The following is a 16,633-nucleotide window of genomic DNA, read 5'->3' as shown; positions in this document are numbered from 1 at the left end:
GTGGAGTTTGTCACTCGTTCTACTCCGTCACATGAACTCCTTCAGGTCATGGCGTCAACACCAAACAGCTCCTTGTGCGTATGTCTTTGATTTCAACGGCTTTGCCAAAATGTCAGCATGTGACTCTTTGAGAATGAGAACAACCTGTCTATCCAGTGATCAGACTTGTCCTGAACATGTCCAAGTCATAACGAACTCAAAAGAAAGCTGAGGAAAGAAGACACAAAAAATTATATGTCAATGTTAAAGGAAAAAAGAGTTTTCAAAAGGGTAATCACACTAAGGGCAACTGAAGGGTTAACACTGAAGTTGTAACTCATTTTAAAGAGTAAATAAACACACTAATAGCTCTGGGCTCAAGCTTCCAGCATCACCAGGTCACCACTGTTGAAAACGCACACTCTGCCCCTGATGCAGATGGAAAACACCTTGAATACATTTACTTACAAAATCACTCTCTTCATTATTTGAGGGCAGAAGTATATTTTTTATGTCCAAATAGACCTGTCCCTGAAGACATTCCTGCATCTTTTCTTCTCGCAGGAATAAATAAACAGCCTTTTGAATTGAACAGATGAGGTCACCAACTGATGGCTGAGGGTGAAACAAGTTGTAAAACACATTTCTATGTTCAAAATTCTCTGTGGTTTTCTATAAATTCCACAGCCTGGATTTATTATTATTTTAAAATCTGCAAGAATTTAAAATATACAGCAGATTTTTCCTACGTGTAGCTTCAATATGCAAATCCAATCTGTGGAAATGAAAGCAGAAAGGTGACTGAGGACCAAACAGAGAGACAGAAAGGTTGATCAAGAGGAGAAAGGACTCAACCAGGAGATGCTTCTTTTATACATCTAATAAAATGGCAGCTAATTCCTCAATAAACCCACAAATCTGTTCTCAACTCTGCAGGGCAACACTCAGTGAGCCTTTACTGACTCCCGAGGACAAGGACACGCTCACACACACATAAACTCATAATTCAGCTGTAAATCAGCATGTCGTAACTCTAACAGAGCACGCTCAGATGGCGTTTCAGGTTTTAGGTGAGATGCCCTCATGTTGACACTGCCGGCAGTGAATCCTCACTTGTTCGAAACAACTTAACTCTTTGTTCTCGCTGGATGTGAAGACGATTGTCTGCTTTGAGACAGAAGGAGGGCTCTCCACACATTAACCAGCACAGGCGATAAAACACGGTAGACAATGCCGAGAGGAATGAATGAGAATAGTAAATGTAATTTTATTGGGACGTCAGTCAGTGTCAGACTAGAACGGTGATGAACTGGTAGTAATATAGTCGAGAACGAAACACCAGTTTGAGTGACAGCTACGCTTCTTTCAAAGTAAAAGACCGTGAAAAAGGAGTTGCAGAGACTACTTTAGCACAACTTTTAGATTCCTGATAATAAATGACTTTCCTAATTATCCAAGCGTTGTCAAAATCATCCCTACACGTAAATGTTACATCATGTGTATTTAACATGTGCAGAAATGGAAAATTAGCTGCGACGCTCTAACAAGAAGCCAGCTGACATTCTGGCTGGAGGTATTTATTGATTACTATTAACCCCACTGGCTGCATGAAGTCTCATCCAACAACCTCAAACTGTGAGCTTAACCAGTGGATTCTTCAGGGTAGTGTTACCAGTGAAGTTATCAAGCTGCAGCCAAGAAAACACAACACGAAAATAAAAATAACTTTAGTTACCAGGAAGCACATTTGTGTTCTTTAGTGGTGGTTATGACGGGAGTGTGCGTACACGTGTGTTTTTCAAATGTACGCAAGAAAACACGTGGGCAACCTCTTGACAACAAGAAGAAAAGCTCCTTTGTTTGTTGTGTTTGGCTGAAAACATACAAAAATGTCCAAAAATTAAATTAAAAAAGCAACATAGAGTGTTAAACCAGTTAACAAGAACAAGGGCTAGCACCTGGCACACAGTACATAAGTCATGATATGCATTCTGTGAAAATAAGTGTCCACACTTTGAACATAAGAAATGGATCCCGTGAATTGGCCTCAAGACACTGTGAAAGTAACACAGTATTACTTGGATTACTGTCATATAAGTACTGAATGTTAAATTGTAATTCTTTACACTATTTGTTATTATTTAGTTTTTTATTTGGGATTTGGTGGTGATGTTTTATCATGTAATGACATTCATGATAATGTAAATACTGTTTCACTCTTCATCACAAACCAGCGGTACTGAGTCATGTATATGGGGTTTCAGTGTTTGATGCTCGTTGCCTCGGGGGGGCTTGAACCTCAGCCAAAAGGACGGCCCCCTGACTCACAAGGCTCGCTCACTGCTCCTCACATCGTTGGCGTGATATTGTGATAGCTTTGCTGTCACATGGCATAAAGACCATTTCACAGTTTCAAATACAAAGATAGCTGCGAGCAGGAGGGGAAGCGCACACATGTTGAAATGGTGATGATGTTTTTGGGAGGGCGAAAGGGCAAAAGGGGACGTTTGTGATAAGTAATGACATCTATATATTAAACAATAATAATACAATCACCTGACATAAACACACATCTAAGGGGCCAAGTTAAGAAAAGTACACTCTTTTTAAAGGTCCCATAAAGTATAAATTCAGATTTCTATTTCTTTTTTTTTTATTATGAAGTATGAGTCTACTTGCCATATAAACACTCTGACTGTCAAAAAGCTCAGCCCACAGGGAAATACACACAGCCCGTGATCAGCAACTGTGACGTTTGGATCTACATACGTTTGTGATGTCACAAACTCATGTGGATGTCAGCCCTCAGCGCCGCCCACTGTTCAACCTTTTATGCAGAGAAAACACTGGCGTTATTCTTTTACAAAGCCAGCAAGCAACCAGACCAAAAAAAAACAACCTGTGGTTTGAGTGTGCATGCGTCACACAAAAAAGGGGTCAGCCAATCAGAGTAGAGGGTCACTGATATCCAGATGCCTTAAATACACAAACATAAAACAGCCTGTTAGTGGTAGAGTTCCAGAGAGAAGCTTAAGAGGGGTGATGTAAGACAAGATGGTTTTTGGTCCTTGAAACCACAAAAATATCCTCCTATAACAACACTGCAAATGAAATGCCAGAAAAGTGTGAAATATGGGACCTTTAATGTAACTTCCAGATGATACTTAAGCAGCACCGATGTTTCCAGTTACGGGTTTTCACAGCTGTCTGGGACAATATACCTGGTATCCTACTTTATTCTTTACCTAAACAAAGATCCAATACAGACCATAGAAACATGGAGATGGTTCAATTGTTATGACACGTTACTAACGTCTATCTAACGTTACTGTATCATATTTCCTGAAGTATGCATAAGGAATGGAAACAAATTTGAGACATGGGAACAATCTTGTAACATGAAAATAGGAGTGAAGAAGGACACATTTCTGTGACGGCTCAACATTAATCATCTCTGATCAGGTAGTGAAGCAAACAGAGCGGTTTCAGTGAATGGAAGAGTACTTTAACAAAGATAAGCATCTCTTTTCTCCCATAAGCTCTGTTGCCGAAGTGCACATGCAGCAGACATGCAGTAGAAAAACACATAGTCGACCTAAAAGGAGCTCTTAAGGCTCCTCTGAGATGTTAATCTATCAACAGAGAAACACATCTGGTCCTGACTGCCTTCTGGCCTGAGAGTAAAATCCTTCTCAGAAAATGTGAGCCTCACAGGGAGGATCAACACCAGGCCAAATCAGGTGTGGTCTAGACAGTAGAGAAGAGGAGCACCTCAGCAACGTAACGATATTAGAAGACTGACAACAGTCTGAACATCATAAAGCAAACAATAGACACCACAAGACTCTCAGTGCTTACTGTCATGTACATTTGACACAGTACGTCATCATATCTGGACAATAACTAACTGGAACATTTGTTTTTACAGTGCAGAGAGCAAGACAAGAGAAAGGGTGAAAGAAAAGTCACTTCTGACATGTTAATCTCTGTCAGTGAGGTCAAAGGGGGGGGGGAATCGCAAGTGGGTTGACAACAGGGTGAAGGAAAAGCCTTCAATTATTAGTTTTGTTTTCTAAACTGAATTTAAAATACTTTCCTTTGATTGCTTGTTGAACTACATTAAACAAATATTGGCAGGGAGTAATATCTCCTGCACGTTTCAAGATGTGGTTTTTAATTACAGTCAGTAACAGCTTGTGAAATACGGTGCTGTAATCTGCAGAGTGACCGCACACTTATAACATCCCAGTTGTACGATTGTTGTGGATGTAAATGAAAGGAAATGACTCAATATCAAACACTGATAAATGGGTTTTGTTTGGCTGTTTACTGAAACATTTAAACAGCTATAATCAAAACTTGTAGGAATAGTAATGATGATGGATAGACTAAAAAAAAAAATTATAAAAGAAGGAGCTATAAATTCACCACTAAAACCAAAATAAAGACACTTTATGTTTAATCTTAAAGCGTTTCCTCCATTAAAAGGAGAAAACCGTGATGAGCATAGTGTAAAACTTGTGAACATCCCACCTCCCTTCCTCTACCTCCCTCCACCTCCTCCTCTGCATAAAAAGAGGAGGGGTTGGAGGGCAGGGATCAACTCTGCAGACTCTTGAGACTGTGTTCACTGAGACTGAGCAGTCAGTACTGGAGAGGACTGAACTCACCAGAGCAACTGGATCACAAGTCTGGCGCTTCTTCTTTTTGTGTGGTTTTTTTTGGGGGACTTTGGCAGCAGTGACAGAGAGAACTGCTGTTGCTGGAGATGACGGGACTGTCACTGCTGGAACAACATCCCTCTGCTTTGGGAATCTTTCAATGTCCTGAGATCCTGAGAGTTACTGGAAACTTTAAGAGGAACAAATAGTTGAAAATTTCTACCTCTAGGTAAGTAACAACTAAAGCAGCAATATTTTATTTAGGGGCTGTGGTAAAATTACTGTGTTTCAATCTGAAAAAAAAACAACCAAAAAACAGACCCCACCCAGGTTTATTAATGTTTTTTTGAACCCTCCTCTTTCTGTGAATCCTCCTATTGAAAACTGTAACACCTTCCCCACAACAAGTACAAATTTTGTAGTATAAATTAGAACAACTTGTTTGCTCATGTACTCCAATTAAAATCATAAAGATCCCCTCTGGACATGTTCAAAATAAATACTCTGCAGTGAATACTAATGGAAATAATTTTTCTTTGATCATGTATCTGGTTAAACATTCTTAATGTGTCAACACCTCATCCCTCATTGAAAAACCCAGAGACTATGAATATGCAGTTGTATTTGGATTAGCATCTACATTAGGTGCGATGTCTCAAATCACACCTTAAATCCTAATTACAGGTGAGCTCAGAGAAACTTTCCTATTTTAAAATAAAATTGTGAAAGCTCTCCTCTGCTTGGGAACTCAGAACAAATATCATTCTCATAGTGAGGCTAAAACATTTGACCAAAACTCACTTTGGAGTGCAGGGTGACTTTAATATCTTCTAATTTGAGTCACAAAGAATGTCTGAAATACTGCCAAAAAATAAAATGACTATCCTACTTTAGGCCAAAATAAAAGTTACAAACTCCACCTCCTTCCCTAATAATATTTATATAGTCCCTAAAGTGAGTGAAAAAGTACTGTAATGCTGAAGTAGGGTGGGTCTGTGGTCTTAATTGATTTATTAAAGATGCCTGACAGCTGGATCAGTATAAATTCTGGAGCCTAATATGCCCCCAAGGACCTGTGGTGTGCAGCCTTGTAGGCCTATTTCATATGGTAACCATATTCCTGTAGTCAGACAATATGCCAGCTCAAAGTACTCACTTGAGTTTTTGTGTTCCAGGCACATTAAAGAGGATCAGTTGCAGCACTGTTTGTTGGATAAAAGCCACATTCAAAATCTAACTCCGGGATGAAGTCTCGTCTCCTCTTCTTGGAGTTCATCCTCTTGGCGGCTCACATACTTGTGGCCAGTGGCCAGCTGGAGCCAAAGAAGCAGCTGCCCCAGGAGCCTCTCAGCGTGACCCAGAGGATCGGGCTCGTCGAGAGAGATGTGCAGGGTCCGGTTAGGCCCAACATCACCATGCCCCGACGCCGCCTGCCTCCAATGTGCACCGGCCCAACTGAGATCCGAGACACATTCAAGTACATCAACACGGTGGTGTCCTGCCTGGTGTTTGTCATCGGCATTATCGGCAATTCCACTCTCCTGAGGATCATCTACAAGAATAAGTGCATGCGTAACGGACCCAACATACTGATCGGCAGCCTGGCACTTGGAGACCTGCTGCATATCATCATTGGCATCCCCATTAATGTTTACAAGGTAATGCAAGGTGCAGCATATAGCCGAATAAAAAGTCTATACCGCAGAGGGCTGGTAACACGTTTATGATAATGATCCTCTGCTTTACAGTATTTTTTTTTTACCTGCAGTCAATTCAAAACTCCTTTAACATTTCGATTCAGTTTCGTTGAATTCTTTTTCTATATAATATCTCTGTAATGTTTATCACAATAACTTTTTAAGGTCATATGCAAATATTTTGCTGCATATTAGACTGTAAACCCTTCACACACACACACACACACACACACACACACACACACACACACACACACACACACATTCATGACATGCACACATAATCAAGCACATACGTACACACACAAGTAGGGTTTAACATGTTATTAATTTAAGGCATTCTGAGCCCTTCTACTATCCCCTATGTCTCTGGTATGTTATTATCTGTTGGGCTCATTTTGTGTGTGTGTGTGTGTGTGTGTGTGTATGTATGTGTGTGTGTGTGTGTGTGTGTGTGTGTGTGTGTGTGTGTGTGTGTGTGTGTGTGTGTGTGTGTGTGTGAGAGAGAGAGAGAGAGAGAGAGAGAGAAAGAGAGAGGACCACAGTATCTGTATATTTGGGTAAGAGGGCAGGCTTGTTAAAACAACTGGTCAGAGTTGCATACCAGAGCAGAGACAGGACAGACAGGGTGGTATGGAGACATACAGGGCCACATATGATTTCAATAGATATCCACTCACATTCCAGTCGCCGTTTCAAAAGGGCATAAAAAGTCTCATATTGTGCAGGTTTAGTAAAGTTTTGTTGTTCTCCAGGAGCTACTGTAAGCTTTACCTCAAGGGGTTACACTGTCTGGAGGTCAAGGAGAGGCCTCAGTGTTTTTAAAAGAAAGGCCAGAAAGAAAAAAAACATCTCTGGATCTCTGGATCTCTGGATGGTCACAGAAACTGATAAATTCAGGGTCATGCATATCTGGCCTGCTCTGGACAGCTAAGGCTGATAAAAACCTTTGTGGAGCCAGATGATTTGCTTCAGTCTCTACATGGTTTAACTCAGTCATCGACTCTCTCTCCAGCTCCTGGCTGAGGATTGGCCGTTCGGGGTGACTCTATGCAAGCTGGTGCCGTTCGTGCAGAAATCCTCGGTGGGGATTACAGTGCTGAGTCTGTGCGCTCTGAGTATCGACAGGTAAACAGCCCACCAACAACGTGCTCCCACTTTTTCATTCCTCTGACAGTAGTTAACTGGGATTAGAGAAACATTGTCAGAAGAGTGACTTTTGACCTGACCTTTGACCTCACTGCAACTGCCTGCTTTTGGCTCTAACGATCTATAAATTGACACTTGAGTTTCAAAATCAAAACTGCCATTAGTTGCTTTTTACCTGCATACCTACAAGCTTATCTGCTCTTTTGCTGACAGGAAGATTGATGTCATTCTCATGGCAGCATTGTTAGCTTAGCACCAGACTGGAAGCAGGGCAATCTTCGGTCTGTCCAAAGATTAAAAACAACTCTAAAGCTTATTTATTCTTACATTATATATTGTTTGTTTAATCAGTACAAAACCTAGAGAGTAAAAACAGCTCTTGGTTTAGAAGTGCTGGTAGCTGCTTGCTCTAGCGATATATTCACCATACAGATATACTAATGAAATGTAAAGCACTCTTTGAAAGAGAGCAACGTTTTCCCGACATGTCAAACTGTTCCTCGCATTAATTTTCCGTACTGATTGCACACTAAATGGATCTTCCAGGTATCGTGCTGTGGCCTCGTGGAGTCGTATCAAAGGGATTGGAGTTCCAAAATGGATGGCTATTGAGATCACCGTCATCTGGATAATATCCATCATCCTGGCGGTGCCAGAGGCAATAGCCTTCGACATGATCACCATGGACTACAAAGGAGAACACTTGAGGATCTGTTTGCTGCATCCCATGCAGAAAACAGACTTCATGAGGGTGAGTTTTGACACCTCGACCTTCAGAAAAATGATGTGTACACGCTACAAACATGCACATATAATATACAGTGACAAGCACAGACATACTGAGGTGCAGATGTGTACGCTGTGTGTGAATATATACGCGTGCTGAACTTAAAAACATTCACTCACAGTCGTGCTGTGATAATGACAGACTACATCAGGGTTAGAAAGAGTTTAGAGAAAATGAAAAATGTCAGATGTAAATCAGGAGTTTAGGTTACAGAAGATAAATAGCATAAATAAATAGTTTTATTTCCACTGAAGTCTTTAGATAAATTGACATTCAAAAGCATGCCAACAGCAATTTGAAACACACCCTTGAGTCCCCTGCTGCATTGCAGGTCAAGCTGCGGATACACTCCATTAAATCTGCTTCGCTTTTTAACTCAAGCTCTCCAGATGTTTGTGCATAACACAAAGCTTTTCTCCGATTTTATCTGTGCAGTTTTATAAATCAGCAAAGGACTGGTGGCTGTTCAGCGCATATTTCTGCCTGCCGCTGGCCTGCACTGCGATTTTCTACACGCTGATGACCTGTGAGATGCTGAGGAAGAAGAACGGAGTGCAGATTGCTCTTAGTGATCATCTCAAACAGGTCAGTTAAGACCAGTCACAGTATTAAGCTTATTTGTTATTAATTGCTGACTACCCAACAAGAAATGATGCAGTGTTCAACGAATGTTTGAAGTCTTTTACTTTTTTTCCAGAATGTTTTTGTAAAGGTGGGATAACGTTCTCTGCAAATATCATAAAACGCTCTAGAAATATGTTACCACAAAGCATGTGTAATGTTTTTAAAACACTTTTTATTTTTTAAACTTGCCGCTAAAAACATTTTAGGAATGAAGCATAATGTTCTGACAGTGTTATGATAAACATTTTAAGAATGTTAATAAAATATTCCTAGACTGGTTTTTGGGAACATTATCGTACTTTTAAGAAGAGCACTCTGGGAACAAAAAGAAATACTTTAAAACCTGAATACCTGGAAACATCCCAATAACATTGTATAATATTCTGAGAACTTTTAATTTATTTATTTATTTATTTATTTATTTATTTATTTTTTTTAGCTATATAAGGTTCATATTATTAATTATTAAATCCAATTGTAGCTACAAAAATTGTTAGGCCTTTTAGCACCAATTTAGGCTTAAAGGAGACTTAAACTCAATTGTATGTGATTTATAATAACAAATATTTTAGATTTTAGAAAAGAAAATGTGTCTCCAGTAATATAAAACTCAAATTTCACCTCAGGTATTTCACTTCCAGCTTGTGATTTATGTGTGTTTGTGTGTCTCTCAGCGGAGGGAGGTGGCTAAGACGGTGTTTTGTCTGGTTCTGGTCTTCGCTCTCTGCTGGCTGCCGCTGCACCTCAGCCGTATCCTGAAGCTCACCATCTATGATGAAAAAGATCCAAACCGCTGCGAACTGCTCAGGTATGGAAGGAAATACAAATCCTACTGTTTACGAGGGGGAAAAAAGGAAACACTTGACAAGATAATTTCGCAGAAAAATGAATCGCCCCTGCAGGAAGTGAGAGGAGGAACATTAATGTGTCTCTGTAACCCTTTTAGTTTCTTTTTGGTGTTGGACTACATCGGCATCAACATGGCATCTGTCAACTCTTGCATTAACCCAATCGCCCTCTACATGGTCAGCAAGCGCTTCAAGAACTGCTTCCGGGTAAGATCCAACTCACTTCAGGAAATAGCTAAACATTTTGGTAAATGTGTTCCTGCACTTTACGATTGATATCCAGATATCCAGATATTTCCAGCATCCATTAGCATAAAGAGTGGCAACAGTGGCAGTGGCAAGCTACCAGCACCCATAAACTATATATAAAAATGGACGTAGTCTCAGGTTCTGAAAAGTAAAGCCAATGTGGAAATGCTTTAAAGTGTAATACCTCTGAGGGCCACCAGGGGTGGGCGCCCAAAAACCTCTGGGTCCAATAGATTCCCATTGAACAAGTGTCAACTTCTCATTAATTACTAAGTCAACTATTTTTTCCACAAGTCATTATGGTATCATGAGCTAAATTTGCTCCTTCTGATTAGATCCACGGTGGTCCTTCTGAAAATAATTCCATAATTAGTTAGATATTAGGCCTCAAAGAGAGTTATGTTTGGGAGCATGTCTGGGGTTAAGTTAGGTTGCCAGTATAGGTGGGTGGGCACAGTCTCCCCTACTCCTCCTCGTACAAATTTGATGTTTTATGGCGCTAAAAAACCAAGGTAGGGAAACTGCATGGTTCAAAATAGCAGTTCACAAACCAATAAGAGATGTCATGGTGGGCTCCCACTTGCCAGCACCTCATAAGATCACATTAATGTGTTTAATTTATATAAAAAAGAACACAATTCCATCTTAACCAGACTTAATCTCCTGGGCTAAACGAACCAGCTGCCGGCTTCAGCTCCACAGTAATGTGCATGGAATTCATATCGATCCAACTCCCAGCAAGAAGGTGTATTTCCCACAATGTTTCAATATTTCTTCTTTTTTTAAACTGTTAATAGTATTTGCAGTCTGGGCCTCACACTTTCCCTCATCACTTTTCTCTCCTATCTAGTCCTGTCTGTGCTGCTGGTGCCTGCCGGCCGAGATGTTAATGAGCGAAAAGCAGTCGTGCATGAAGCTAAAAGTCACCGACCGAGCCTCCGACCAGAGCAACTCTCGCATGACCAACAAGTCCACTACCACAGCCTGAGGAGAGGCCTCGAAGTGACAAAACAAGTGATGTAAGGACAAAAAAAAAAAAAAAAAGGACATGAATTATTGAAGTATCATTAAGTGAATGAGGATAAGGTCCCACTTCTGCCTCATCTACGACATCAGCCACAGATGTGCCTTTGAAAATCATTCCAACCTAAAACTCTAAACTGTGATTACGGAGGGCTGCACACTCTTTCTGTCCAAGAAGAAACAAACATCGGTGCACTTCAAAAGATGTATTCTCGGAAAACAAAGAGTGTGAAAAAGGCAAACTGGTGTAAATACCATAAAAAAAAACATGGAGAACTGAGCGGGGCCAAAGTTCAGCAGTGTTGTGTAAAATTGGGGTTCAGGGGTCGATTAGCAAAGACAGCTCATCAGGCTCATAGCCTGGATAGTGAATGTTATTTTGACGCTATTAATCCTGCGTTAAGTTCTGGACAGTATTCAACTGTGACGCCGTGTTACATGTTGCGAACGTATACTGCAGCAGCTTGGAAAAGGTTCAACAGCGACTTTAATGCTCTTGTATTTTGTATGTATTTCCTGTAAAATGTGTGTATGTGTTCAGCATCTTGCATGCTTTTGCACACGTTACCACTTGTCAGCGTAGTGACTTTTAAATGTATTGTTTCTATGTATTTTCCCACTAGTTACTGAACTACTGATGTTGTGTGATTTCAGCTGTGTGACCATCAGCTATTGTATAATACTGTTCATTATTGAGCCTTTAATGACTGTATTTGCGCTTCATTATCTTAATCTCACTCCTCACCTCAGCTGGTACGACAGGAGGTAGGTTTTTATTTTTTTCAATGAATGAAAAAATAAAATGATAAATATAATAAATTAAAAACTAGTCAGTTGTGAAAAGATTTTTTTTTCCAAGAAAAGTAGCAATTTTCCAGGAATTAAGTAATCAGACACACACGCTCATAATCATTTATGAGCGTGAATCCTTTAGGTTTGCCTGTTATCGGCCTGACTGTGCCCCGCATTTGTGTGTGTTTGTGTGTGTGGGAGTTTGTGCATGTGGGCTTGATTTGAATGTGACAGCAGGCAGCATCATGTGATGGTGAAGACTAACAGAACATTACTGTGAAGTCTCTATTTTTCTCACTACTTCTTCACTCCAAACACACACACACACACACACACACACACACACACACACACACACACACACACACACACACACACACACACACACACACACACACACACACACACACACACACGTCTGACCTGGGAACGTTGCTTTAGGCTAACCCAGTGTCACGCATGTCACATTAGCTGTCAAAGAACCTCTCTGTCCTGTGATCTCTCACCACCACCCCTCCTCGTCTCATCTCTTCATCCGCTCTCCTGGCCTTCACTCTCTCTCCTTTTTCTGTCTGTTTTTACTTGTTTTCTTTCTCTTTTTTTTTTTTTTTTACCTCTTCCTTGCCCTCTTCCCTTCCCTTTCTCCCTGCATTCCTGTCTCAGCGTCTCCTCATAACCTCTCTGCCTCTGTTCCTCCAACATGTCTTCAAACAATCCAGTGAGGTTTGACAGATTTAATCAAGCCCACCGGTGCTGCAAGCAGGCTTAATTGAGAGAAATCACATTCAGTACATTCCTCTCTGAATTACCTTCTTTTCTTCTTCCAACAGAGGATCAACTCATGTATCTGGTTTGGATACTGCTGGCCCTCTACTGATAGGATGAATCTCCTCTAACATCAGTGCTACAAAAAAGTCACAAACAGCTGTAAAGAAAGTAGCTGTTATAGTGATCTATAAATCAAACGGTAATTGGCTTGGGGTCAATTTAGAATCACATATTCACAAAATTAGTGATTAAAATTAAACTCGTTTATGCAACCAGGCAGCCTTGATTTATGGTCATGTAGAAAGCAGTGCTGTTATCTGTCACAGAGTTTATATAAACGCTTTTTACTGGTTCAGTACGTCAACCTATGATAAAAGAATATTTTGACACTTTTTGTTCGAAATATTTGCTTTCTTCCTCGTCTTTACATTAAATATGAAGTTAATTCTAGAAGGCACTTAGTTTAACAGAAAGAAAAGAAAAATGGGGTGCTGCTAGCACTCAAAAGTCACAAAATCTGCCTATACACCAGACATCTGTGAACTTTAGCTTGAAACATGTGCCCGCTCTTTTGGGAAAAAAAAAAACAAGTGACATTCGTCATAGACTTTAATGTAAAATAGCTGTAAAGATAAACCAAACTAAGAAAACCACCAGTTCAAATGACCCAAAGACACTATAAAGTAAATATGTGTCTACTCTGCCTGCCATTGAACATGCAGAATAAATCAAAAAGTTGAATTTGATCCCTGTTCAGTCCCTTCAGTCTATTTTTACCTTCTTGAGTCTCCAGGGAAGCAAATTACAAGTGAAATATTTCACTTTTTAGTCCTGCTCCACAAACAGTATGCTGGCTAACAAGAACACTGTGCTCTGACAAGTAAGCGTGCCCCATTATAGCCCACAGAGTCTTCCCTTCACAAAGCACGGCACCATAAAGCCCTTCTATCGGGATTGTTTTCAGGACATGTCAGGGGAACAAATCGGACATCAGATTTTTACATTATGTTGATGCAACTCTTCAGCATAGCGTCATTATTTAAACCGGTTAGTTTAAAGTAGAAGTTTAGAGCAAAGTCTAAACTGGCTTCAGTTCACCGTTGCCATCAATGCAATACTTGAGATTGTTTTCCCCCAGAAAGGGGCATGGTGACACGATGAATTAGCACATGAAGTTCACATTATTGGTCATTTGTTACATTAGAAGAAAAAAAGTGTAAAAAAAAATGGGGGTTTCCCATGTGATGGTAACTCTGTGTTAAGCTAAGTTAATGGGCTGCAGGTGGTTAGCTGGTTATCTTCATATGAATTATATCAACGTAAGAGCAGAAATTAGCAAACATTTGGCAAGAAAGTTTGTTTGTAATTATTTTTGCATGTGGACAGAGCCAGGCTAGCTGTTTCCCCCTAGTGGTCTTAATGGTAAGTTAGGGTCTTTACACATCAGAGGTACGACGAATACCTGGCACAAAATACTCACCAGCGATTGTTTTGGATAATACCTATCAATACTCCTAAATAATGTAAAGTGATGTGAATTTGCGTCAGTTGATCCAAAAAAGTTCCTTCTTCAGAAAAATTATGGATTCAAAATGGCAAAATTATCTTTTTAAAATCAGTGCAGCTGGTATGAAGGTATACTGCTGTGAGAAACTTCAATTCTGTCGTAAACATATTCTCCTGTTAAACTGAGACAGATGCTTTAACATCATCTGTGGTTTGGTTGAGGCTTCACTTTGTGGTGCGAAAGCTCAGAAAACTAGACCTTTCAAAAACATAAAACTGCTGTTACTCGCGTGAAAGTCCTCGAGAAAAACAACAGTTTGTTAAAACATATTTATGTACGAATTAAAAGTGCCCCCAGTGTGTAAAGACCTTTAAGATAACCAAATTGTTGCTTGGACTTCATAATAGACAGGAATTAGAGTGTTTCCAATCAAATAAGTGTATTTCCCAAAATGTCAAACTAATGGTTTGTGTGCAAAAAATATTCAGCTTAAGTTATCTATCCTTAATTTCTTATATGCATGCTTTCTATCAAGATTTTTGAAATTATATAGGAAACACTTGATATTAGGAAACTGTGCTACAACTGTTATGATGCTGCTGTATAGATTTACCCTTTTATTACTAGAAAATTCTTTAAAAACAGATTTAAAGATCAAAGACTGCTGTATACTTTTTATAGACTCAACTTCTTTTCAGCCAAGAAAGGACTGTCGACATTTCCTTTATCAAATGCATTGAGCTCAGGATGGAACACTGAGCCTGTAAAGTCCATCTCCGGACAGATATACTGACACACACACACACACACACACACACACACACACACACACACACACACACACACATCCAGTACATTTGGACACCAAAGAAGCACAAACAGACCCAGACATACCAGAACGCACAGTTTGTCTCCTCTCCACAGTGAGCTGGGTTGGAGGGTTAATAGTTTGGGGTTTGGGTCTCCAGGGTCGGGGTGTGAAGAGATCCGGTCTGGCTCCTCTCTGCTCGCTCTTTCTCCAAAACATTCTTTCACGTTTTTCCACTGTTTCCATCCGCTGTTTTGAATATTTACGCAGCACGATGGGCAGGACTGTGCCAGCAAACTCCAGGCAGAATGCGATTAGCAGCATTTGTATGAAAAGAATGTTTGATTCTCGAGCCTTTGTGGTAGCGTCTTCTTTTCTTGACCTTTTGGCACACTGTGACATGTCCTGCATGCTTGGCATCTATACTTATTAAGCATTTAAACCAACACGGGCATGTCACATCTACTTTCTTTGACTCTAACTCCTGTCTTTTGATCTTATCTGAATACATCTGACAGACATGTAATAATTTAAAAGTGTATGCACAGCTCTTGATGTACAAGATTTGCTTTATTCCTTCTTGGTATTACAATATTTATTCTGGATTGATATCACGAGGAGGAGAGCGTTCAGTCTGGCAACGCTTCTCCTATCATTTGGAGAGAACAAAGAAAATATGCTTTCATTGTGAGTGTGAAAGAGTGGTGTGTGTGTGTGTGTGTGTGTGTGTGTGTGTGTGTGTGTGTGTGTGTGTGTGTGTGTGTGTGTGTGTGTGTGTGTGTGTGTGTGTGTGTGTGTGTCTGTGTGTTGCTGGAGCCATGGAAATAATTTCTACGGAACAAAATGTTGAACCTTGCACAAACTAAGAGCCTTATTCTGCCCAAAAACAAAGGTATGTAAGCTGAGGGTGCGGCTGTGTTTGTGCACGTATAAAAATGCTCGCTGAATTTTTGTCTAATTTGATGCGCTGTTTTTTGGCCACACACCGCTGATTTCACACTTCAAGGAATGGCTGATAAATGACACCAAGACGCAACTCATCACTCACTTTCACAGATGTACAAATGTCACACACTTGAGCACATGCATAGACAACACAGAAACACACACACTGTGCGCAGTAGAAGCAGCAGAAGGTGAACAGACGTGGCCGGCAGAAGGAATTCATCAGACTGACGTAGCATGGACGTGTGCAGTTCTTTAATCTATTTCCCCCTCAGTTCTACATCAGGAGACAGTCAGAAACTTTGTGTCACAGTTTCTCAATGTTAACATGCTTCTCCCTTTATTGCTTTTGTCTGTTGATGGGATGACAAATCTGCAGGGCCAGAGTACAAGATAAAGTATGATTAATCAGCAACAGATACACATGTTGAACCAATATGTTGAGCCAAATACCACAAACGGGACAATTGTCAACATGTAGCTTATATCAAGTAAATGTGCAGATGTCTGCCATTGATGTCAATGAGGTAGAATTTATTAAAAAAAAATAAAACCATACATGTCGTTGACCCTCGTTGACTCTGCAAAATGTCAGAAAAAGTTAAAAAAAAAAAGAAAAAGAAAATGCTCATAAACGTTTTCACATTGTTTTGTTCAACCAACAGTCTGAAACTATTGTATGTACTTTACTTGCAAGACAACCACCATATATTAAAATTTAATAGCTGGAAACAAAGAAATGTCACTAAAGACTCTACTGTTTATGAAGTATTTTCATGTATGTTTTTTTTTTTGT

General features: G+C 40.0%; 1 protein-coding gene across 1 annotated transcript; it reads left to right on the top strand.

Moving 5' to 3' along the window:
- Positions 1–4,644: 4,644 nt before the first annotated feature.
- On the top strand, positions 4,645–11,836 carry ednrba (endothelin receptor Ba). Its single transcript, XM_069164644.1, has 8 exons — positions 4,645–4,869; positions 5,816–6,298; positions 7,353–7,465; positions 8,033–8,237; positions 8,709–8,858; positions 9,572–9,705; positions 9,844–9,952; positions 10,845–11,836. The coding sequence occupies exons 2-8, from the start codon at positions 5,885–5,887 to the stop codon at positions 10,980–10,982; spliced, it is 1,263 nt and encodes a 420-aa protein (XP_069020745.1). The 5' UTR covers positions 4,645–4,869; positions 5,816–5,884; the 3' UTR covers positions 10,983–11,836.
- The last annotated feature ends 4,797 nt before the right edge of the window (positions 11,837–16,633 follow it).

Source organism: Embiotoca jacksoni, unplaced genomic scaffold (assembly GCF_022577435.1).
Source record: "Embiotoca jacksoni isolate LCO1_2020_lvr unplaced genomic scaffold, fEmbJac1.0.p SCAF_31, whole genome shotgun sequence".
NCBI lineage: Eukaryota > Metazoa > Chordata > Actinopteri > Embiotocidae > Embiotoca > Embiotoca jacksoni.
This window is presented reverse-complemented; position numbering and strand designations above follow the sequence as displayed.